Source organism: Prosopis cineraria, unplaced genomic scaffold (assembly GCF_029017545.1).
Source record: "Prosopis cineraria cultivar Desert tree isolate PC_DT_omini unplaced genomic scaffold, ASM2901754v1 PC13, whole genome shotgun sequence".
Taxonomy (NCBI): Eukaryota; Viridiplantae; Streptophyta; class Magnoliopsida; order Fabales; family Fabaceae; genus Prosopis; species Prosopis cineraria.
This window is the reverse complement of record NW_026555344.1, coordinates 27152007-27178626: the sequence shown is the minus strand read 5'-3', so window position 1 is coordinate 27178626 and position 26620 is coordinate 27152007. Positions and strand designations below refer to the sequence as shown.

General features: G+C 33.7%; 2 protein-coding genes across 3 annotated transcripts in view; one reads left to right on the top strand and one right to left on the bottom strand.

Moving 5' to 3' along the window:
* Positions 1 to 386: 386 nt before the first annotated feature.
* On the top strand, positions 387 to 18023 carry LOC129291065 (uncharacterized). 2 transcript variants are annotated; one of them, XM_054928185.1, is made up of 9 exons: positions 387 to 715; positions 5890 to 5996; positions 6581 to 6710; positions 12226 to 12339; positions 12458 to 12511; positions 12960 to 13006; positions 16928 to 17041; positions 17512 to 17566; positions 17730 to 18023. In XM_054928185.1, exons 2-9 carry the CDS (start codon positions 5892 to 5894, stop codon positions 17744 to 17746), a joined length of 636 nt encoding a protein of 211 aa, XP_054784160.1. In that variant the 5' UTR covers positions 387 to 715; positions 5890 to 5891; the 3' UTR covers positions 17747 to 18023. The 2 variants fall into 2 exon arrangements, with proteins under 2 accessions (XP_054784160.1, XP_054784159.1); XM_054928184.1 differs by having other exon boundaries at positions 5823 to 5996.
* LOC129289969 (uncharacterized) overlaps positions 17751 to 26620 on the bottom strand; it is a 32813-nt gene continuing 23943 nt past the window's right edge. The window contains exon 5 of the mRNA XM_054926707.1: positions 17751 to 17873. Coding sequence (XP_054782682.1) covers positions 17751 to 17873 — 123 coding nt within the window. The remainder of the gene's footprint in view (positions 17874 to 26620) is intronic.

The window sequence follows — 26620 nt, the reverse complement described above, 5'->3', positions numbered from 1 at the left end:
ACTCTCCGACATACGACATTATAGTTTTCTCCAACGGAATGCGACTGCGAGAACGGTGGTTAGTGATGAACTTTGGGAGATGCTAGAATGAGGAATACAGAACCATTCACTGTGGGTTTCAGCTTTCATGGTTAGTGGAAAACAGAGTGATTTTCAAGTATTTCAAGTACAAGGTAAATGGGTAATTTTATTTTCAAACTTATTTACCCTTAAATCCTTTGAGATCTGCCAGAGATTTTTTAAATTCATGGGATCTCAACATATTTTAAGTATTTTCATGAGACTTTAGAGTGAATTTCCTTATTTTATTTTGTTTTACTGTTATAAAATTACTGGAATGCCCTTGAAGGAAATAACATTCAGATTAGATTTTACTCTCCCTCCTCCAATTTTCATTCCCGTGGTCGCACAGGGAGAAAGAGGTGTTAAAAAAACAAAAAAATTGAAACCCTACTCTGCGATTCTTCATCTCTTCCGTCGCCGGTGTGAGTGAGAGGGAGGGTGATTGATTTTTCCCGGCTGCCGCTGTTGTAGGTGACGGTGCCGTCGGACCTTCTCCTCGTTTTTGTGCCTCTGTTTGCAAGCAAGGGATGAGGGGGTGCTCGACTGAATCTGTTTTGAACCTCCACCTTCCTGTGTTCCTCCTCTTCCTGTTGCTCGTGAGTGAGGTAGTGAGGAGCTAGGTTCGCTGCTGTTGAAGGTTCTGTAGGGATTGGTAGGCTCTTCTTCCTCGTCCCCTGTTTTCTTCGCTGGTTCCCCTTCATCTTCTTCGTTTCTGTTTGGCTTCAATGCTGTTTTGTGTGTGATGAGAAAACTTTAAATCCTTAAGTCCATTTCCTTCATTGCTTCTTGGTGAGTTCAAACTTTATGCTCTCTCCCTTGCATCAGTTTGTATGGGTTTTGAGATTAGTTTAGATGCTGGAAAATCAGCTGCTGTGCGTGCAAATAAGAGATTAATATTTAATCAAACTTAAAATGAAAACTTGGAAGCTCGCTCTAATTAAGTAATGATGCGTACTTTGGTCATGTAGGAAGGAAATTGATTTAGATGTTCTTTTTAAGATTTAAATTGATTTTTGTTACAGAGTTGAGTTGGATAAATATGATGATAACGTTATATAATCGTGAAAGAAGTTATTTATTTGATTTTTAAGGTTTATGATCGTCAATAATATCTTGTGCGTTCCATGCTATTTTTCCTAAATATGGTTGAATTAGTTTTCTTGTTTGAATATTAACGTTTGAGTCGCTGGAAATCTAAAAGTGCTTCATAGAGTTTAGTGAAGAAACACTGGATACCATGTTGATAGTCATTTGTCGTAGCTCGAACCCAAATTTAAAGCTTTCAAGGCTGTTAATTATTAATTCGGTTGAACTACTCTTGTACTCCTCAAATTTCACTTGATTCTGATGTTAGTCTCATTATTTAAAGTTTGTTATTTAGTTTCTGTAATGTTATGGAAAAAAAAAACCTTGATTTTATTTTAAATCGAATGGTAATTAAACATGTGCTATTAGATTTATTAGAGTAGAGCAGCAGAAGTATGGAAGAGTGCTAATGAACTCTATGGGTTCAGATGGCAATAGGTTGTTCTGTTGTTTTTAATCGCCAGGCATGCATATTTTCATTCTCTTGCATTCCATAGGGAATCCTAATGAAATGTTGAAGAAAAGAATTATATAGCATTAAGTATTATTTAATATCCTTATTGACACATAGGTGTTGGTTATTTTATCCAAGCTTCATTAAACGCTTGGTGAAGAATTATGCTATTTAGATTTGGTTAGATATTCATTTTCTTGCATTTCTTTAGTTCAATTATGTTGTTTCCAAGTTGTTGATTTGCTGTTTAGCATAAAGATAGCCACCTCGTAGCTCCTAGCATGTTTGAATGTTAATTCATGTGGTGGTATTGTGTGAAATTGTTTACATTTGTGGTGAATTCAATTTTATCCAGAGATGAATCCCATACTTATAGAGTACAAAGCAGATATGATAATATCATATCATATCATATCAGAAAAATAAAATAAAATCTAATCCCTACTAATTAGCTGAAAAGATAACAAGAATAAAATAAAATAAAATCTATGGTTAAGTTATCTAATGGGCCTACAACCCGTCATCCCACTTTCCACACTCCCCCTTAAGCTAGCGAATGGACATTGATCATTCCTAGGCTTACAATTTCTGCAAACTTGGCTCTAACAAGAGGCTTGGTCATCATATTTGCAACTTGGCTTCTCGAGGGAATATGCCAGATCTATGATTTTTGCTTCAATTTTCTCTTTGATGAAATGTCTTTCAATCTTGAGAGCTACCATACTATCACTCCACATTTTTATAGGAACCTTCATTTCTATACCAAGTTCCTTCAGTAGTTGTACAACCCACATATGTTCACAAATTCCAAGAGTCAATGCTCTATATTCAGCTTCTGCCGAGCTTCTAGAAACAATCTGGTTGCTTCTTGCTTCTCCAAGTTACTAGGTTACCCCAAACAAATGTGCAATATCTAGTGGTGGAACGCCTATCATAGATAGCTCCTGCCCAGTCTGCATTGGTGTAAATTTCTACATCTATTACATTTTTTGATCCTGGAGTTCTCTTATTGCCATCTGCATATATTTCTACACTCTTATTCCCTTTTGAGAAGAATAAACCCTTTCCAAGTATGGTTTTTAGATATCTAAGAATCCTATATACCACCTCTATATGCTCCTTCTGAGGACTACTTGCAAACTGGCTCACAACTCCTACTGTAAAGGATATGTTGGGCCTTTTGTGAGATAAGTATATGAGTTTTGCCATCAATCTTTGATACCTTTCTTTATTCACTGTCTTCCCATCAGGTTTCACTTCTAGATTACAATTTAGTTCCATTGGGGTATCTGCAGGTCTTGCTCCCAACATTCCAATTTCCTTAAGCAAATCCAAGGTGTATTTTCTCTGTGATACATTAATGCCTTGTGGTGAGTGAGCAACTTCCAGACCCAAAAAATATCTTAGATTTCCAAGGTCTTTAATCTCAAATTCTTCATCCAGACGTTGCTTTAGTTTCAAGATTTCTTCAACATCATTTCCTCTCAGTATGATATCATCCACATACACGATTAGGATAGTTGTTTTCTGACTAGATTGTCTGACAAATAGTGTATGAACAGCTTGACATTGAACATAGCCAAATCCCTTTACAGCACACGGGTAAACCTCTAAAACCAAGCCCTGGGTGATTGCTCTAAGCCATAAAGTGACTTGTGCGATCTACATACTTTACTTGCATTATTTGGACTTCTCAATCTTAATGGAATCTCCATGTACACTTCCCCTTTCAAGTCCCCATTTAAGAAGGCATTCTTGACATCTAATTAAAATAATGGCCAGTCTAAATTAGCAGCAAGAGAAAGTAGAATGTTTATGGTATTGAATTTTGCCACTGGTGCAAAGGTCTCTTGATAATCAATGCCATAGGTTTGGGTAAAGCTTTTAGCAACTAACCGTGCCTTGTATTTATTGAGAGTACCATCGGAATTATACTTCTTTGTAAGAACCCATTTACTCCCAACAACTGACTTTCCCTAAGGTAACTTCACAATTTCCCATGTCTTATTTTTATTTAGAGCATTCAACACTTCATCAATAGTCGCCTTTCACTTAGGATCAACTATGGCTTCCTCAAAACTCTTAGGTATATTCTCACTATCAACACCAGTAACAAAGATCTTAAATTGAGAATTGAGTTTATCATAAGAGACATACTTGCTGATGGGTTGTCTAGTACAACTTCTCTTGCCTTTTCTAAGAGCAATAGGCCACTGAAGATCTTCAGGATTACCCTCAGTTTGAGAATCATGACTTTGCCTTGGTACAACAATGGGATTTTCACTGTTGGTGTGCTGTTCAGACTGATCTGTCCCTGATTCATCCAAGTATGGCTCAAAATTGGGCTTAGGTTCAAGCTCAGGATTGGGCTTAGGTTCAGGCTTAGGATTATTGGGCTCAGGTTCAAGGTTTGGAATATGCTTAGGTTTAGGCTCAGGAATTAGAATAGGTTCAGGCTTAAGATTTAGAATAGGTATAGTGGACAAAGGGTCTTGTGACATATGAGGTCTCATACTAGGACTTTCAGTTTGTTTATTATTTGAATGACCATTATTAGTGGCACAAATTAGCCATTCACCATCACTCTCCCCCTGAATGGGTATTTTGGGAAAGAAATTCAACAAATGTGACATTCGTAGTGACATAGAATTTTCGAGTGTTAGGAGAATAACACTTATATCCCTTTTTGGTGGAAGAGTATCCTAAAAGGATGCATTTGATGAATTGAGATTCGAGTTTGTTACCAGCATCATGAAAAACAATGGCAGTGCACCCAAAATCCTTTTTCGAGAGGGAGTTAAGTAAATGAGAGTGAGGATAGGATTTTAAAAATAAGTCAAGAGGGGTTTGAAAGTTGAGCACCCTTGAAGGCATGCAATTAATGAGATACGCAGCCGTAAAGACTGCATCTTCCCAAAATTGTGTGGAACATTATTATCAAGTAAGAGGGCTCTGGTGACTTCAAGTAGGTGTCTATTTTTCCTCTCGGCTACCCCATTTTGTTGAGGTGAATGTATATAGAAAGTTTGGTAGTGAATTCCATTTTCAGTTAGGAAAGTGTGGAGAGCAGAATTGAGATATTCAGTTCCATTGTCACTATGAAGAACTTTAATAGAGGTTTAAAATTGAGTTTGAACAAAAGTATAAATTTTTTTGAAAATAGTGCAAACCTTAGATTTATCTTTCATGAGAAAAATCCATTTGAGACGAGTATGGTCATCAATAAAAGAAACAAACCATCTAGCCTTAGTGTGAGCTTCAATCTATGAAGGGCCCCACACATCACTATGTATGAGGGAAAAAGGTGTGAAGGGACTATGAGAGTTGGAAAAGGATGGCAAGTTTGTTTGGCAAATTGGCAAGTATCACAATGAAATTTCATTTTATTCATAGAGTTGGGAAACAAAACTTTCATATAATCAAAACTAGGATGACCTTAATGAGAATGCCATAACATAATGTCTTCTTGAGACATAATAGAAAAAAAAAGAATTGGAAATAGGATCAACAGAACAGCCTTTAATGGTAGATTTGCTTTCCAAATAGTAGAGCCTATTGTGTTCCTTAGCATTGCCAATCATCCTCCCCGAGGTTAAATCCTGAAAAATACAACGAGATTTGTCAAAAGTGGCAAGGCAAAATGAATTGTGAGTGATGCTTGTAATTGATAACAAGTTACATTGTATATCGGGAACATGTAAGACATTCTTCAAAATAATAAAGTCAATGGACATTAGGATCTAAGTTCAGTTGTCAATGGACCTGGGAGTAATTAATTATGTTGAGTGAAACTTGAATGTAATTCTCCTGAAAAATATTTGACGATGGTTTTCCTGTGTCTCTTTTTAACTCACCATTTAAAATTTTAAATCATCTTCCGTGCATAGCAAATATAATATGATTTCTGTCCTTTTTATTTTTGTAACTTTCAAGAGGTATAGGCTAAGTTCTTTAAGAATCCTGATATGTAGACTACCTATTTGTATTAATTCCTCAACAAGTCATATGCTACTTGTAGAACAACTTGTGATTCTATATTTCCAGTCTCATAATATGTGCTAGTTGACACTTATTTATTTGTTTCTTTATATATTGTTCTTCTTTACCTTAATACAAGTATTTTTAAGGAGAAATTAAACCATTGTTGTAAATATTTTGTAACATGTGATTAACCAATTGATGCTCTATCATAAATACATGCATATCCATTTTTGGACAGGGTGTACCTTGTTTTTCATCTATAGATACACACGATATATGAGTAGTTTGGAAATACATTTGTATAGAAATGGCATATAGGGGAGGAGGACGAGGAGGAGGGCGAGGAGGGGGTTATGGAGGTTGGGGCGGCCATTCATTTGCCAAACCAGAAGCATTTGTGCTTTTTCCTGAGGTAATTTGATCTATCTTTGAAACATTGACTATTCATTTTTTCTTTCATTATCAGAGGCCTAGGATTTTGTGCAGAAATTGAACTTAATAAATATGTTGGACTTTGTTAAATCTAGATTTTGGTGTGTCCTTGACTAAACAAACTTATTAGTGCCGATGGCAGTTAACCATAGCTGGGGCAGTCTGGCTGGGGAGGGATGGATATTGTAGCCAAAGAAAGCAATTGTGTTCAGTTATTTGACGATGTGTGCTTCTGGTTGGGTGGCTGAATAATTTATGTAATGAATATAAAAACCTTTTTGACTTGTTGATGAAATGTGGATAATTAGAATGAACTCAGTTTATTCCTAACGAGTTGTTCCAATGGAAGTAGATGCAAACAGAAATTAAAACAACGGAAGTAGATAAAAAAACCAAAAATTAAAACAATGAACTCTAGTCTTTTCTGCCAGTCTGTGTTTTATTGTGGATCCGATATCTCAGTAATTCTGTTAAAAATTTGTAGGAATACTTATTTTTACTGCGATCAATAGTTACTATTAATAACTTGCATGGTTGTTCATCACTGTCCTCTTGAAACTACAGGATGTTGTCTTGCCTGGTGCTAAAATTGATGATATTGATGCCAGTATGAAAAGGTTGCTTAACTGGAATAACAAGTTGAAGAATTACTGGAAAGCCTCTCCTTATTTTCTAGAGGACACTAACTCCAAGAGTAAGCGTTAAAATTCTTCTCATATGATTTATGTATCAGAGGAAGTCAATTAAATATGTAAAATCGGTGTCAATTCCAAAATATTTGACAATGTACCATAATTGGAGTGAGAGGTGGTGGGTAACTAAAGCACACGATTTCAAGTTGTAGATGTCTTTCAGAGTACTCTTGCATGACCTTTGCATTCTTGTTGCACCATTACCATGGCATTTTGCTTTTCAAACTATGTTTATGCAAACTATTCTCGTGTCAAATTCTTGGAATGAATTTTAATGTCTTAAACATATGGGACAGATGTAGAATTCCTCTTGAGTGAGCTGATGCTTCATTTCATGAATATAGAAGCAGTAAACCCAAGTAAATAGTATGGTCTTACAGCTGGAGAGCGAGAAGTGAGGATAGATGCTTTGGACCTAGCGTGTAGGCTCTCTGGTGTCTGTATTAGATAAATTCTTTTACTCTAAGGAAGTGAATTTGTTAAGATAGACAGAGACGAAGAGAGAAGAAGAGAGATAGGTAGACAAGAGAAAGAGAATAGAGGAGACTTTTCTGAATAGTACGCTTTCTTATAAATGAAATCAACAACAACTACATATCTGGACTTAGGGGCATTTATAGGCTGACCCATTAAGGACTAATACAGTAACAGAGTACCTAATTAACAATTATACCTCTAATACCCCTATACTCAACTAATTCTATATTTCCTAATATTTATATATCAATACTCCCCTCCCCAACATCCTTGCCCTCAAGGATCAACAAGAGAAAAATCTGGAAACTGCTTCTGAAATTTAAACTGAGACAGCCATGTAGCTTCCTCATCTGACAAGCCTTTCCACTGAACTAACACTTAAGTAATAATCCTTCCATTCTTTCTTCCCACTTGTTTGTTCAGTATCTTCTCAGGAAATAACAATTCTGGAATTTCTGGCCATTCATCAGGCGGATGTCTCTGCTTCACTGACTGGTCAGGGCATAACCTGAGGAGAAAAACATGAAAAGTGGAATGGATTCTAGAACTAGGAGGTTATTCCAGTCTGTAGGCAACCTTCCCAATTCTCTTGAGCACTTTATAAGGCCCACAATACCTTGGTGCTAGCTTTTGAGTGCTTCTAGAGGCAATAGATATTTGTCTATAAGGCTATAACTTCAAAAACAGCCATTGACCTTCTTCAAACTCTCGATCAGATCTTTTCAAATCAGGCCTTTGCTTCATTAAATTCGTTGCCCTGTGCAAATGATGTTTTAAGACTCCAATCATGTGTTCCCTTGCTTCAAAACTCCTATCCACAACTTCAACAATTGCTGTTGTAGGCAAATAAGGAATATATAGAGAAGGTTTCTGCCCATAAAGTAATTCATAGGGAGTAGCTTTGATAGAAGTATGAAAACTAGTATTATACCACCATTCAGCAAGTGGTAACCATCTACTCCATTCTTTAGGATTTTCCCAACACATACAACGTAAATGAGTTTCCAAGCATCAATTGAGCACCTTGGATTGACCATTAGTTTGAGGATGGTAGGAAGAAGTAAGCTTCTTCTCCACTCTAATCACCTGGAGGAACTCCTTCCAAAAATTACTAATAAACACCAGGTCCCTATCACTTATCACCTCAACCGAGGCGCCATGCAATCTATATATATTATCTAAGAATGCTTGAGCTAATGTAGAAACTAAAAATGGGCGAGATAGAGCCATAAAATGGGCGAGACAGAGCCATAAAATGGGCATACTTGCTCATTCTATCCACTACAATCCGAATGATGTCTTTCCCACTCGATTTGGGGAGCCCTTCAATAAAATCCATTATAACACTCTTCCACGCCTTACTCAGAATTGGTAGTGGCTGTAACAGTCCTGGACTTGCTACACTTTCATATTTACAGCGGGCACAAGTGTCACAATTTTTGACAAAATCCTGCTTCAGCACATCTTGCAGCATTTTCTCCCACCAAAATAACCCTTTGATTTTCTGATATATGGCTTTTATTCTAGAGTGTCTCCCTTGAGCACTGGCATGTAACCATTCTAGAATAAATTGCCTCAAAGCTGGACTTTCACTGACCACCAGCTTTCCATTTCTTCTAAGAAATTTGCCATCCCAAGAGTAGGCTTTAATACTGCCATCTTGTCTTTGTAATTCAGAAATAAGGGCCTTGAGATCTGGATCCAACTCCCAACTCTCCTCAAGCTTGTGTAATAATTCCGAAGATGACGTATCTAAAGTCATTGAAGCAACTGAGGTTGTGAGAGTTGAGAAAGAGCATCTGCAGTAGTGTTATCATCCCCCTTTTTGTAATGAATCTCATAATCATACTCCATTAACTTTGTAACCCAATACATCTGAAAAGGGGTCTTCAATTTCTAACTCAGCAAAAATCAAAGACTTTGCTGATCTGTTTTGATAATAAACTTCCTTCGTTCAAGGTATTGGTGCCAATGCTCGATAGCTAGTACAACTGCCAATAATTCTTTCTCATAAATTGCAAGCTCAATTGTTTAATAGTAGTCGGTGTAGGCCAATTCACCACTGCTTGAATTTTTTGAGGGTCAGTAGCCACCTCTCCATTGCTAATGATGTGACCTAAGCATTCCACTTTATTGTTGGCAAATGTACACTTGCTCCTCTTGATAAAATAGTGATTTTTCTGCAAAATTTCAAACACTAGTCTTCGATGCTGAACATGCAGATTCAAATCTGGGCTATAAACTAAAATATCATTGAAAAAAACAAGAACAAAGTGGCACAAATAAGGTCTAAGAATAGGCTCCCTAAAATGTTGTTGGGGTATTGGTTAAGCCAAATGGCATAACCAAGCACTCATAATGGCCCGAGCAAGACCGGAAGGCTGTTTTGAGTGTCTTGAGGCTCCATTCAGATTTGATAGTATCTGGCTCTCAAATCCAGCTTGGTGAACTACCTAGCTTCCATCAATTCATCAAATAATTCTTCCACAAAGTGGAATAGGATATCTATTTTTGATTGTCTTCTTATTAAGCTCATGCTAGTCGATACCCGTGTGCCATGAGCCATCCTTCTTTTTCAGCAATACAATAGGTGCAGCAAAAAGGGAGCTACTCTCTTGTATCACACCTACAGCTAGCAACTCTCCCACCATTTTCTCAATAAGATCCTTTTAAATAGAATAATAACGATAAGGCTTGAGATTAATAGGATCTGTCCTTTCTTGTAAAAGAATAGGGTGATTATGACCCTTCCTAAAAGGAGGCAGACCTTTGGGTTCGTCAAAAAGACTTTTAAAGGTCACCAACAGCCTCTGGAAGTGTTGTTGTTGGTTGCACAGCAAGGATTTGAGACTGAGATTGACTACTTTCTGCCAATTGGAGTAGAAATAATTGGCACCCATCTACATTCTTAATTTATAACTTGTTGGAATCAACCATTTGCCATTTTGATGGAGGTTGTGCCTGCAAAACACACATTTTTCCATAATTCCAGAAATGCATGGTAGTAGAAATATAATCCTAAAAAGCATAATGAAGGCTTTTAAGCCATTCCCAGCCCAACACAATATCGTAATTGCATATTTTCATTATCCGGAAGTCTCTGCAAAAGTCCTCTCATTGCATTTTCCATTTAAATGCCTTCCAAACTCCATATATTTTTAGTTTTCCAGCCCCTGCAACCACTGCATCAGCCCATCCATCTTCTTCACTCCAACCCAGCTTCTTTGCTAAGTCATAATCAAGAAAATCGTGGCCGCTTCCATTATCTATGACAATTTGGATGGGTCTCCTTCCCACTTACCCTTGAAGTCTCATAGAATTCAAGCTAACTTTACCCTCAATGGCATGAATTGAAATTTCATGGCATTCAGTAGGATTTTCTTGTTCATCAAGGTCTGTCTCCTCGCGTCGTAGCTCATCTTCCTCAAGATTTTCATCAAACTCTATTAATTGCAATTGCATCTTGCATCTCTGAGGGCAATTAGGATCCCTAGAAAATTTTTTATGGCAGTAAAAATAGCGGTTTGTGCTGTGTGTTCCACCTCCTTTGGTGTTAATTTTGTGATGATTTTAATCCCATAAATAAATTGGTGAGAAGAAAAAGATGAATCTTTTGCTATGTTAGTGGCTGTGCTTTGTGCGATTGATGATTCTAATGTTGGTTGTGCTGTTTTAATTGTGTTTTGGCGAGGCCCATAATGTGAGAAGCTCTATTTTGGTGCTGCCCAGGTATTTGTAGGACGCAAATTTGCCGAAGATGACACGGCATTGCCTTGTGATGTGTATGACACCTTTCTTGGCCACATGTTTGCTTCGTGTGATATCCGAAGGTGTATTTCTTGAAGTCAGGCTAAGCTTCTTGCATCTTGAATAGTTGTGGGCTTAAGTAACCTAACGAGCCTAGCATATTCTTCTTGTAAACCCTCCAAATAAGTATGCACCAAATATTCCTTAGTTAGGTCAAGCTTACACACAATTTCATTGAAGGAATCATTAGAATCTCCTAAACTCTTTGTCTGTCGCAGTCACATAAGTTCTGCCATGGGTGCTTCATAGGTGGGTATGAATTGGTTCTTTATTGCTTTTGAGTATTCTGCCCATCTGGTCACACATCTCCTTCTCGTACGCATGAAGGTTTGATGCCATTGAAAGGCCTTCTCATCAAGATGAGTATTGGCATCATCACCTTCCATGCATTTGGGGTGTTATCAATTTGGAAATACTGATCGCACTTCATGAGCCATCCAAGAACATTCCCTCTCTGAAATCTTGGAAATTCTATCTTGGTAAATCTAGTAGGAGGTTGGTATTCCCTTTCTTGTCTTTGTCGTTGGCGTCCTCCTCCAATTCATCGATGGTGTCCTTTTGCATCATTAGAATCTGTTTCATGATTATTGCGAGACTTTTCTACAGTGCGAACAAGTTCTGCGATTTGGGTAGTAAGAGCTTTGATATGATTTTTAACAATAGTGAGTCTTGTATCTGTTTGATCAGTCATCCTTGATTGGGAGCAGGTGATGGGCATAGAAGGGAGGAAATAATGGCTCTGGATACCACTGTTAGGATAAAGAGAGACAGAGAGAGAATACGAGAGATAGGTAGATGAGGGAAAGAGAATAGAGGAGACTTTTCTGAAAAGTATGCTTTCTCATCAATGAAATCAACAACTACATATCTGGACATAGGGGTATTTATAGGCTGACCCATTAAGGACTAATACAGTAATAGAGTATCTAATTAACGATTATACCTCTTATGCCCCTATACTTAACTAATTCTTATATTTCCTAATATTTACATATCAGAATTAGTGCCACATATCACATCAGATGGGATTAAAGGGGTCTTGATATATAATCTGGTTTGAGGTGCATCCAGACAGACCAGACATAGAGTTTTTTAAAAAATTACATATTTTCTATTGCATATTTGCTCCATACTTGGCTCCAATTATATGATAGTTTCCCTTTGACAACTGTATACTAGCTTTTATTGTGTTAAGCTTCATTTACATTATTTTGATATCTGTCCAAATGTCAGAGAGGCAAAGGCTAGATGTGGAAAGATTTTCAGACAGGCAAAAGACTGTGTTTACTCGCGATTCTCTTTCACAAGTTTTAGAGTTCAAAGATTTCCCTAAGGAGTTGACTCAGGGTATGTATGATGGAATACATACAATAGTCATGTTTTGAATTCCACAAATATATTACACTTCTAATCTTTTAGGTTCATTTTCATGAAGATTCACCAAATCTCCATATGGTATTTTTAGGTGCAGCAAGACGTATGTCAAAGCGGAAAAATTTCCGGTGGAACCCAGAGTCAGGTTTGATGATTTCACATGCCTTTTGTTTGTATTTATTTGTTAAAAGTTGTCAGTTGTTTGCTAATTGGAGCCACGTATTCATTTTAACGTTGGCGCAGAAGTTCATCTTCATAGTGCAAATAGATCTCTCCCTCTTAAAAAAATCATGTTGAAACTTCTATTACTGGTTCTATCATATATATATCATTGAGTTATTTTGATAAATAAACAGTATATTTTAATGGCAAATTTTCCATGAAAAATGTAATGAGATACATAAATGTTGCAGAGCTTCACCTGCTGCCAAAATTGGATTCCAATTATTAGATTTTGTCACGTTGTGCCGGACTTGCATTAAGTGTGAACTTTGGTTTTTAGGCATATCCTTCTTAACTTACGATAGAATTATATTATAGACATATAGATTTGTGATGTTGCATGGGACTTATTTAAGATGCTTATGTGACAGATTTGAAGGCACTAGATTTCTTTGAACAGCTTGAGAAAAAGGCCCAGGTAAAGTACCTCAGCTTAAATTATCATGCCAACATTTTTCCATGGTAACAGTACAGTGGTCAGTTGTCACAGTTCTTGTCCAATGGATTCCTTATTTAATTTGGTACCAGTTAAGTCTATACTGCTGGGAGGTGGTTTTGTAGGTTTTTTTTTTAAATACTTTTAAATAGCATTTAGATTTATGGATTTGGATTTAAATTTTAGATTTAGAATCTTGTTTTAAATCTCACATTTAGAATTCATGTATTTAAAATCCTTTGGTTGTGTAGTTCAAAAAATTTCAAATGAAGAAAAAAAATGAGTTTTACATTCAAAATGAAAATGAAAGATCAGGAGTGATGAGTTTCCTTTTATTTTTTACAACAACAACGACAAGTTTTTATCTCACTAAGTGAGGTTGGCTGCATGGATTGCAAGACGCTATTATGCTATATCATTTACCAAGCTTTTAAAAATATTATTAATTAAAAAATCGTATTCAACAACTTCCAAGAGTGTTTTGTTAAGCCTTCCTCTACCTCTCTTAACAGGGCCTAAAGTTATATGTTCCACTTTTTTCACTGGTGCTTCCCGTGGTCTATGTTCAAACCATCTCAAATGATTTTCTACCTTTTTTTCTCAATAGGTGTTACCCTCACTTTTCCGTTTACGTGCTCATTTTGAATTTTGTCTTTGCGTGTGTGCACATCCATCATAACATTCTCATTTTTATTACTTCAACTTTATACTCTTGTTGTCCCGTTAGAGCCCGGCATTCACTATTATATAACATAGCCGATCTGATAACAGTACGATAAAACTTTCCTTTAAGTTTATTAAGCACCTTACGGTCACAAATAACTCATTTAGCTTTTTTCCAATTAAATCACCCAACTTGAACCCTATGTGAAATATCCTCACTGATTTCGCCATCATTTTGAATAATAGCTCCCAAATATCAAAACCATTACACTTGAGGTATAATTTGATCTCCTAATTTCACTTCCAAATTACTGTCGATTAATCTCTTACCAAATTTACAATATGAATATTCTGTCTTACTCTTACTCAGACGGAAACCTTTCAACTCCAATGTCCTCATTCATAACTTAAGTTCAGAATTAGTATCTTCTCTTGTATCTGCTATAAGAACTATATCATCTGTGAAGATCAAACATTTGAGAATTTTCCCTTAAATATGTCCCATTAAAACATTTAGGACCAAATTAAATAGATAAGGACTCAAAAATGATTCTTGATGTAGTTCAATCTTTATAGAAAGTCTTTTGTTTGACTACTAGATGTTCTTATACTAGTTTTTAATCCTCTCATACATATCTTGTATAATTTTAATATAAGCAATCCGTACTTCCTTCTTTTTCAAGGCTTTTCAAAGCACTTCTTAGTATACGGTCATAAGTGTTTTCCAAGTCAATAAAAAATATATGTAAATCTTTATCTTTGCAATGATATTTTTTCATTAATCCTCTTAGTAGATAAATCATTTCTGTATTCGATCTATCTGGTATAAAACCAAACTAATTCTCAGAATTACTTGTTTTCAATCTCAACTTATGTTTAATTACTTTTTTTCATGATTTCATTGTGGCTCATGAGTTTAATCCCTTTATAGTTAGTATAATTATGAATATCCCTTTTATTTTTATAAATAGGAATTAATGTACTTCTCCTCCAGTCGTCAGGCATTTTCTTGAACCATAAAATCACATTAAATAACTTAGTTAACCATCTCACCCATTTTTTACCTAAACATTTTCACACTTAAATAGATATACAATTAGGTTCGTTGGCTCTATTATTTGCCATTTTCTTAAGAGTTTTTTTTACTTCCTTATCACGTATTATTCGATAGAAGGACAAATTTTGTTTTCCTTCACCAGTTACTAACCTTCTCCATCATTGAAAAGTTGAAAATGTAAGTCTCCCATCTATTTTTAATTTCATCATCTGTAACTAAAATTCTTCCCTCTTCATCCTTTATACATCTTACCTGTTCTAAATTTCTTGATTTTTTCCCTACTCTTAGCAATCTTATAAATGTTTCGTTCTCCTTCTTTTGTCTTAAGGCTCTTGTAAACTTTGTCAAAGCTTTAAAACGAGTTTCACTCATAACTCTCTTAGTTTTCTTTTTTGTCATACGGTACCTTTCCTAATTTTTCTCATTGTTACACAATGGCTTTAAAGCAGTTCTTCTTATATTTGATTTTGTCCTGTATACTATTATTTTACCACCAAGACTCTTTATTTCTCGGACCAAAACTTTTTGATTCTCTCAAAACTACTTTTACAATCTTCCTTATCTTTTTAGTCATATCCTCTCACAAGATGTTAGCACTTTTTGAGATTTCCAAATTTCTTTATCCAAAAGATTCTTTTTGAAAATATTTTGCTTCTTACCTTTTAATTGCCACTACCTAATCCTTAGTATTATTACTTGTTGACGTTTTTGAATTTCACTTATAATACACACATTAAGCACAAGGACCTTATGTTGTGTACAGCATCTCCATGAATTACCTTGCAATTTTTACAGAGTCTTTTATCCATATTTCTAATTAAAAGAAAATCAATCTATGACCTTAAGGCTCCACTTTTGTAAGTCATGAGATGCTCATCTTTCTTCTTGAAACAAGTGTTGGTAATTTTAAAATTATATGCCAATGAGAAATCAAGAAGAGTTTGTCCTTTATTGTTTAGCTCTCCAAAACTAAAACCACTATGCACCCTCGCATATTGACCAGCCTCCCTCCTGACATGCCTATTAAAGTTTTCTCTAATAAAAATCTTTTCACTGTGGTATGTATTGAATCAACCCTTCCAAGTCTTCCCAAGATAATTCCTTAAAACTGGCTTCTGTCCCGACTTGATGCATATAGGTACTAACAATATTAACAATCTGACATTTAACTATCATTTTTAAGGAAATAATTCTGTCTTTAATTCTGTTAACTTCTATAAGGTTCTTCTTCCACTCCTTATCAATAATGATGCCTACTCCATTGCGTGTGTTTACTTTTTCTGTATACCAAAGTTTGAAACCTTGAATACCCTTAACTTCTTCTCCACGCCGTTTTGTTTTTTGCAAGTATAGGATATTGATTTTTCTTTAAATCATAACCCCTACAACTTCTACAGATTTGCAATTCAATGTCCCAACATTCCAAATACCAAATTTAATTTTGCTCTTATGGACTAATTTCTTTAGCTGTGCATGTCCAGAATGATGCGGTAGCCCTTGCTCATTTAATACTACATTCGAGTGCCGATGCAGCGGCTCTAACTTATCATTGTGCTCGAGCCATGCAACGTGTTACTTATAGGCAGTGACCTAACATTAGCATTATAACATCTATTGTCCATATTCATGATAGATTTAACAAAATTTTACGTTGGCTGTTGATGGGCTAACATAACTCTTTTTCTTTACTTGGGCTTGGGACCAGCTATAAACGTAGGCGGAGTTTACTTTTATTTTCAAATCAACGAAAAATGTGAAGAGATGAGAATTAAAAAGACATTAATAGTGAAAATGTGAAGAGAATAAGAGATTTGAAATTGCTTGAATTTCAAATGACTAGAGTGTAGAGAGAATTTCAAAGGATTTGTATTTGAATGAAATCTTAATCCATAATTTCTTTTTTTTTTTTTATCTAAATGAGGGATTTGGTCCAAATTCAAATTTCCATTAATTTAAACACACCACAACTCTTCTAATATAATTTTGGTTTGATAAATGAAGGCGGATGGTTCCCTCCCTGTCAAATGTAAACGTAGTCCTGTGCCCTTGACCAATATTGTATGAAATAGCGGCTCTGATCCAATATAAGATGATATTTGCATTTACCGATATGAAACAGTATAGGGCTACTTCACTCGTGCAGTGGTTCCCAAATCCTTTGTCAATGATTCTTTTTTCTGCAGGGCCAGGAAGATAAAGGTGAAAAGGAAAAGAAAGAAGGGGAAAACGAAGAAGATGATGAAAATGCAGAAAATGAGGAGGGCGAGGAAGAACTTAGTGATGATGACTACAATCAGGTTCTGAAATGGCCTCGACTTTGATGTCATAATTTTCTTTCATATTATTATCTTATTGACTCATTCAAAATTAGTCTGTTTTTTTGTTGCAAATTCCATTCCTCAGCAGTTATAACAAATCCCTCATTCTCTTATAATAACCATGGGGCGCCCTCTTTTTCCTTTTCCATTAAATCACATGGCAGTATAAACTTGAAGTTTTGACTTTTGAACAATTATATGAGTGCTTACACCATGTGCTTTGCAATTTTCCTAATATGACATATAAGAGGCTTAATAACTTCCTGTAGTTTGAGGTTTATTGTTGAAGATTGATGAGTCAAGTCACTAATTCAGCAATCCTCTTTCTTTATGTCACTGTTTTGCAATATAAATTGTAAAATTGCAATATCTATGTTTATGATTTTGTGTTGGAAAGCTTAAATTAGAAAACAAAATGTTACACTCGAACTAATACCTTGCTCTTGCAGAATGAATATTTTGACGATGATGAAGATGATTACAATGATGTGGATGACGGGGAAGGTATTGTCCGCTTGAACATCACTTTAATGGTTAATTGCAAGTGCCATTTTTTTTTTTTTTAATTCACTTTGATCATCTTCTATTTGAATATTTAGCTTTGGCGTTTTTCAATGTCGTCAGCTTCTAAATATTATCATGCTTAACTCCTTTTCACTTATTGCAGATGAAGGCGTCTACTAATAATCTATGGAGAATGATTTTCTGCCCCCGATTTGGAGCAGAAAATATTGAACACTGGTTCTACCGCGCCTGCGGGCATGCAGTTTAGAGTCAGCACTTCAGATGGGGCGGGCATATTTGGGCCAGGCTGTAAAATACATAAACATATAAAGCTCATATACTTTAGGCTTTTGGGTTTGCCCAGTTGAATATTATTTTATTTTTTAACAAATTTCAATTTTTATTATAGAAAATTAAAGTTTTTCAATCAACATAATATAGCATCTTTTTTCCCCTATCCTTATCAAAGTGAGACCAAACATAAAGCATTTGCAATAACCTTGTTTTTATTTTTACTTAATATTTTAAAAAGGTATTCGAAACAAACAGTTATTAGAATATTAAAATTTCATTTAGGACTGAAATATGCAGACTGGGTGTTTGTGAGTCTTAAGTGAGAGTTAATCTTAATTTTATTAATAATGAAAACAAATTTGGGTAGTCCCATGCAAGTTTGGGTTTGACTTTGGATTTTTTTTGAGCTTATTTAGGCAGTTCCAATAATAGAATAAATCCAGTGTAGAGAAAACTTTCTGAACTCAAACTCAATCCTAAAATTTTTCAGGCTAACCCATCATGTTTGGTTCAAGTTGCTGGCTCAAACACAGGTTGAGAGATTTTGAGTAGGGGCTGTAGAGGAAGTATTGATAGAGAATGATAGCATAGTCAACATTAATTTATATTGCTAGCATGTTGGATTTATATTTACGGCATGAAAACATGGATCATCCTGTTTTCAAAATATACACACCATTAATCAGGAATTTATCTCAGCAATCATATATTTTTTTTCTTCTCCTTTTTCTGAACTTTTGTTTGTGAGAGTTAATTCATAGTCCACGTGTACTGTCATTAAGTTATAGGTACGGTTATAGCAAATGTTCTATTTGTGTTAGTTGTAACTGACTGTACAAGTGGATGTATCTCGATGCCTATAAACAATACTTTGCATGGTTCTCAGATCATCTCATCTGGGCCATTTCACGTTCATCTCTATTTTTTCACTGTTTATCTGAAAAATGTGAGCATATCGAATCAGCAATACATTTTTCTGATCCCCTTGGTATACAGTATGATGCATTTTTTAGAAACTTTACCTAATTCAAAATATAAAATTGAATAACTTTTATTTTTTCAACTATGTTCCTACTCTATTTATTACTTTTTTTAGGAAAAAAATCATATATTGAAATTTTAATTATTATTATCAAGGCTTTTGTATAGGGTATTTATTAAGAATATGAATAAAAAGATGTGAATATTTTTAAAAAGTTAAAGTTTTAAGTAACATTATTTATAAATCATGAATTAATTAATTATGATTTATATTGTGGTTTGGAGGGAGTATGTGGGAATAATTTTGATTTGGAAAATCTATTGTGGAATTAGGTTCTACCAAATTATATTGTGATGGATTATTTTATTTTTATTTTGATCATTTAACACCAAAATTTTTATTTTATTTTATTTTTATGTTATATTCATTATTGTTGAGATTGCATTTTACCAACACTTATAATCATAATTCTTGATTATAAAAATAATAAGTGAATTAATCAAATAATGAACGAGAAAAATAGCATAATTTCTTTCGCAAATTAGAAATCTTAAGTGGGTAATAGTATCATGATGCAATTTTTTTTTTTTTTACCGGCGTCATAATGTTAATTCATAATATTATTTACAAACATTATATAAGGATGCAATAATCTTGTGTTTTCTGAAACTTGTAGTGAACGCCACTGCAAGAAAATAGGAAAAGATACCATCAAAATACAAAACGGAGAAAAATATTAGCATACTTTATTTCAAATAAATATTTTCAGAAATGAATCGTAATACAAGGCATAATGATAATGACAAAAGAGCAGACAACCCAAATAGAATCAAAAATCAAATTGAAAAAAATGAGAAAAAATTACATCTAAGTCTCACATAAAAAAATTTATTAAGAGGTTCCATAAAATTTATAAAATACTCTCAAGTTCCAAATGTTATACATTTATAACTTAATTAAGAGTATTGATAATTAGACAACTATCATTTATAATAACATGCTATTACAGTAATGAATATTTTCTTTGACTTGATTGCAATTCATGAGCCAATACATTAAATCTCATTGCTATTGGTCACATATAAATAATTCAACCGAAGAAAAATGTCAGATTCTTTTTCATAAACCCCACCCAAAGAAAAAACTGAGCTTCCAATTTGGCAAATCAAGCTCAGATTTCAACAATTGTAAGGATCCTCTGAATAAGCATCATGAATGGTACTTTCTCTTCAAATAGTTTCCTTATCATGAATCACGTTGCAGATAACCATCACCTCTTATAACCACCATTCAATCCTTTCACTATTTCCATCAGAAAACATGACAAACAAAAACAAGGAAAAATATATAATCATAAGACTCCCTATGCATTATCTGATGTTTCTACTGACATGGTAGGCAATTCAAGATACAAGAGAGGGACCATGATGTTTGGAAGTTTAATTACTACATTGCCATGAAGCATATACAAGAACAATTATAAACAGTAACTAAGCTAAAAGGTGTAGGCATATCTTGTAAAAAAATTATTCTGAATCGTGCTGAAAAAGATACTGTTTTTAAGAGTAATTTCAACACAATTGTCGGAGCGACCCAAGATTAAGTGAAACTCTCTTATAAAATGAATAGAGTGATAGAACAATAGAAATAATTCAAGATAGGAAGAACTTATGATGCAAAAGAGAAGAGCTCGAAGACTCTTGAGCAATGTGTATCTACAAACAACCTTGAGCACATTTATAGAAACTGTTTTTGAATTTTAATATTAAAGGTAATTAATGGTGAATAAAATGACTGGCACCGCATCTAACTCACATAAGGGGAAAAAGCCAGATCTCAACTATATTGGTCCATTATTATATGCACGAGTCTACTTCTCTTCTCAGCCATCTACTTGCTCAAATTTTCATTTTAGTATAAACACTAAAGCTTTCTCAAGTTTGAGCAATGTAAGATTTCTTTTGATACACAAACACAAAAAAACTCCAATAATCACCCACATGTGTCAAAAGGAACATGAACATCTAATTTACAACCATGAGTATAACAATTTTGAATCTAGTGACTTTTGGTGAACTATATCTTGACCAATATTGCTTAGTATATAGAGAAGTCAATGAGGCTTGCTTCCACGAACTAACAACTCTTGGGCATATACTAGAAGCCTTATCAATCAGATTATACCCCTACAATTTCCATTGTTAACAACAATTTTGCACTTTGACGATCATGCACGTCTAGTACACCAACAAATGCTTTAGAGATTTCACTACAACCTCATAAGAGCGGCCCCACTCTACATTCGTCTAGGTGATTTCATCAAATGTATCTATAATAAATACACCTTCTGTAAGGAATATGAAATCATTAAGGTTGTGTTTGGATGGGTAAATTTGGGTTAGAGATTTGGATTTGAAATCTCATATTTGAAATCTAACATTTGAAATTTATAGGTTCTAAATTCTTTATTTGCATAATATAAAAAATTTTAGATTATAATATTAAAATCCTTTATTTGGATCTTAGGTAAAAATCCAAATTTTAAATTGAACAATATTGGCAGCCCTGTCCTAGTCAAAATTGGTGGTCTGGATGGCTAATTTCAATTAGTAGACTGTTGGCACCAATTGGGGCCTGACCATCGACACAATTGAGACAAGACTGATAGTACCAATCAGGACTAGAGTGCAGGCAAAGACAAGGATTAGACATTTGACTCCTACTGAAATCGAACCACTAGTACTTAGAGTCGGTAATTCGAGCCAAACCTAAGAAGTCACCTGCCTAAAAAAAGTTAAGGTTGAATTTGATTATATCAGCTTTTTTAAAAGCCTGACTTGAATTGAGTTTGACTTAAATAAGCTCGGCTGCAAGAATTACTACTCTACATGTGTATAGAGATGATAATTTAGGCTAGGCCTCCTAAACCCACTAGAAAGAAGTTAGGACCGTGATTGACTATATGAGCTTTTTTTAAAAGTTAGGATACTTTAAGCTTGATTTGAATAAGCCCGACCCTAATTACAAGATCATTGGTGCTGACCAAGTTTAAGACAAAAGATTGGTTGGTGTTGATGGTTTGATCTTAGTGAAAGTTGGCAGCGTAGTCCTAATTGTTGCCTGCACTCTGGTCCTAGTCAGCGGTGGCGGTCTTGTCTTGACTGGCGCCAGTGGTCTTGTCCCGATGGAAGTTGGCTTTGTGGTCATAATTGTCACTTACACTCCAGTCCTAGTTGGCACTGGCGGTCTAATTTTGGTGGAAGTTAGTAGTCCAGTCCTAGTTAGTGGTAGTGGTAGTCCGGTCCTAGTCACTACTGGCAATTTGGTTTTTTTTTGGCACCACCGATAGGCTAATCAAATTATAAAGAGATTAAGATAGGATTTAAATTATAAAGAGATTAAGGTAGAAGTTGGACTTAGATTTGAGTCCATACATTTGTAATCAACCAAACAATTGATTTGGATCAAATTTAAATCTAAATCCAAATTCCTATGCATCCAAATATAGCATAAGAGCTTTGCTTAGCCTCACTGACAATGCATCCTAGCACTTTCTCATACATTATAAGAAGGGGATAAAATATTTTTTGTTTTAGCAAAACTAATAAATGACTTGTTTTTACCTATATAAACCTTCTTCATGGGATTATCAATCACAAAAGTTGGGTTACCATCACTTTTAGTTTCAAATTGGCTTAAGTCACATTCCTCTCGATGTTTTTGTAATCTGTTTCTTCTGTGGGGGCTTAATTAATGGATTTGCCAGACTTACATATGATTTCACATATTTGATTGAGATAATCACATTTTTAGTAACTACTCCCTCCATTAAAATAATGTAAGGTATTTTTAACCGAATCTCGCCCTCTAATAAAGTAGTTACCTATTTTCAAATTAACCCTATCTTTTCATATTTATCCCTATTAAACATCTTATAATAAATATAAAATCATTTATTAATAGGGGTACTTTTGAAAAAAAAGTAATGATTATACCTCGAAAAACTAAACATGCCTTACATTTTTTAACATCTAACTTCTCAAAAAATATTTTATATTTTTTAATAGAGGGAGTACTTTATAATATTATGCCTCAATTGAATGCATTTACACATACCATTAAAGGTCTTATTTTTAGCCATAGTTATTGGTAATTGGCTATCACAAATCATCAACATGGTCTATGTCAGTTTTACTCTCGATATAATATTCACTAAGAAGTTTTTCAACTTCCTAGCCTAATTGTTAATCAACTCTAGAGTATTAAGCTCTGACTCTCATAATATTTTATTTGACTAATTACTGATGAATTTTTTCTCGTTTGAATATAAAATTTGGTTAACATCATAATATTATTTTAATACAATGAAAATTTATTATACATGATACAAACATTTATAGCATCTCTCAAAGTAATAAACTCTATCTCCATTATGGTCTTAATATTATATTTGTTTTTATCACCGCTTAAAGGTAGATAATCCCTAGTGGATCTTCTCACATGAGTATACAATTCAATTAATAATATCCACGTATTTTGTATAATAAGGAATCACTATTCACAATACCATAATTAAAAAATTCATTTATATCATAGGACCATGACACATAAATTAAAGAAATCATTATTCACAATCATGAATATTTATGCCGAGATAAATAGGTTATGTACTAATTTTAAAATACATTTATCTATTCTAGATACATGATTATATTGTTATATGCTTGTTTCAAGCCACCTAAAATTCACAAAGCCTCCACTTAAATTGTTATCTCTAAACTACCACAGAATCATCTTGGCATTTATAATTAATTTTCTAGAATGAAGAAAAATATTTTTGCTAGACGCCCACATATTAAAGTATTTCAATCACTTGAAAATATATGTTCATGCTTTATGATAGTTCTAATTAAATTAAAATCTCATCATATAATCTCCTTCCATTCTAATTAAATTAGAATTTCTCATAATTTTAAACATATGACATATGCATACAAGCCCACATTTTGGATATTAATTACAATGTCACAAAATTTTAAATTCTGCAAGCACATAATCCACACTTTAAAACTTATGACAAAGGCATAATTACCATATATAAATATATGACTTCTCATTTATGTTATCATGATACGTTACACTCGCCGTGCAAAGATATGAAAGAAAGGTACCACTTCTAAACATAACTTTCTTCTCTTTTGGCAATCAACAATATTGAACACAATAATCATTAATTATTTCTTTGTAACACTAACGCCAGTAATAAAACCTCTTCAGTGCATGCAGGACACTTTAAACTCAATTTATCATTTCTCCAATAGTGATACCAACTATAAAACCCAAAAAATCATGTTCTATACAATATAATTATTTTATTTTCATGGGCCGTGAATGGGAAACAAGCCAAGGCTTTTTGTCTTCCATGTTCACAACTCGTCACACTATTTACCCAAAAAAAAAAATCAATAGCTGCTGCTTCTATATAGATAAAGGCATTTATTTATTTATTTCTCAACCGAATATTTATCATATAAAAAACATACAACATTGCTGGCACATGATTGATCTTTAAACTCCTTAAAGAAACCAAACGCAACATTTTTTTTTCACATATAGTTTCTAAAAATGTGTTCCTCCCTCAATATTTATAAAAATTGAATGCTTGTTATGCCTCATAAAAAGCAGTCCACAAATAACCGTTAATATAGCCAATCACAGCTCTTACCAATGAACAAAGAAAATAAAGAACCACACGTATGACAGATGAATTTTTTTTTTTCAAATATAACAGATGCAAATCAAGCAATAATAAACAAGCAATTAAAGCTCACAATGTAGTGAAGTTATGCATTCAACATTCTAAATTAAGCATGGCTAAATATTCTAATATAAATAAATTATTATGAACTAACAAACTCGCCAATCACTAGTCCGCTCATTATTAGTACTTTAAAGATAATAATATAAAATTAATATCAAACTTGCAGCTTTTAAACTCCAAAAAATGCACAATAAAGACCTTCATTCGTAACTGCGCATTGAAGATACCTTGATTCTAATTAAATAATCAGTTATTTCTCAAACTTCCTAACCACATGTCAACGTACATACCCGTGATGATTGAGTCAGAAAATTTACCTTAGGAACGTTGCCTTCCACAGTAGTAAATCATTCTTCCAAAGATCATTAGGACAACATTCATGTTTGCTTGTTACACTCAAATGTATTGCTGTCGAGGTCTTAAGTGAGTTCAGATTTTGGAGCTAATTTGCATTGGTGGTGTTCATCATATTCACCTTTGTTCATTCGAGCATTTTCTATTGTACTCACATGCACCCCAACACAATTTTGTTCATAAATATCATCAAAACTCGCTGCCTCAACACATGCCTCCACTGAGTCCAAATTCACCAGGTTTAATACACCTTGATCACCAATTACATCCACAAGATATAATTGTTGATAGCTCCCCATGAGCACCTCTCAAGCTAAAGTTGTAATAGATTGATGGTGTAGGCTTCCTGACCACCAACTTCTCAGGACCAGATTCCAGTGACTGGCTATACATGCTTTTAAGACAACTCATTTGATTTGATTAAGGAAAAAAGTACATACACACACTCATACATGGATTCGCATATTATTTTTTTATTCGTAAAATAACATGAAACACCACCGTTCATTTTCTGCAGTTTTAATAACAAATAGTTGTAAAAGAAAATACATGTATCAAACAGAAAGTGACATTTCAAACGCCAGTTACTTTTAAGCAAGCAAAAGCAAGCACATGTATGTGTGTGTGTATTTAACAGGGACGTATCTATGTTTACCTTAGAGGGGCAATTTGCCCCGCCAGCCCAAGAAGATATTACTTAAAATAACCCTAAATAATTTTAGTTGCCCCCCTTAAAAAATTTCAATTGCCCCCCACACTTCAAAAAAAATTCACTCATGCTTTTATAAAAGTTTACTTATCCCATTATCTAAAATTATATATATGTGTATTTTATAAACTTAAACAGCAATCGTTTTAAAATGGAAAAGAAAAATTTTAGAAAAAAATTGCCCATGAAAAATTTTATATAAAAAAAAATCTCTATCATACAAAGAGGTATGTCGTTTTATTTAATGAAAACTAAAATCAAGATTCTAATAGATATAAAAAAATATTCATATAAAGAGAGTATTTTATGTTATTATAATGTTATGTTTTATGCATTTTTTAATATTTTATTTTAGTAACTTATACCATTAATAAAATTTAATAGATATTCAAAATTATTTATTTTATAAAAATATTAATATTTATTTTAAGTATAACTTATGCCCCCATTGATTAATTTTTCTGGATCAGTCGCTCTATGTATATAAAACATTTTCATGCCATGCATATATGAAATACTCAAAAAAAAAAGAGTACCAAAAGTATTTTCTATTATCCACTTTACAATTTTCAAAACAAATTATGTTCAAAACCAATTATGTAAAACATTTATGCCAAAATATGCGTGCACTACTATAGAAATAATATTTAATAGCATACATTTTATAATAATAAAAAATAAAATATTATTAATTTCAAATCTAAAGAAGAAAGGTGGCATTTGTTTATTAAATGCATAGCTTACAATTTTTTTTATAATTATAGTAAATTCATAGAGGTGGTGTTTCTTAAATGAAATGTTATAGATTCATGTTGATCAACAATTAAGTGGCATTTTAATATTTAAATGCCACTTCTCTACTTTGTTGTAAAATAATAATTTTTCTTTGTAATA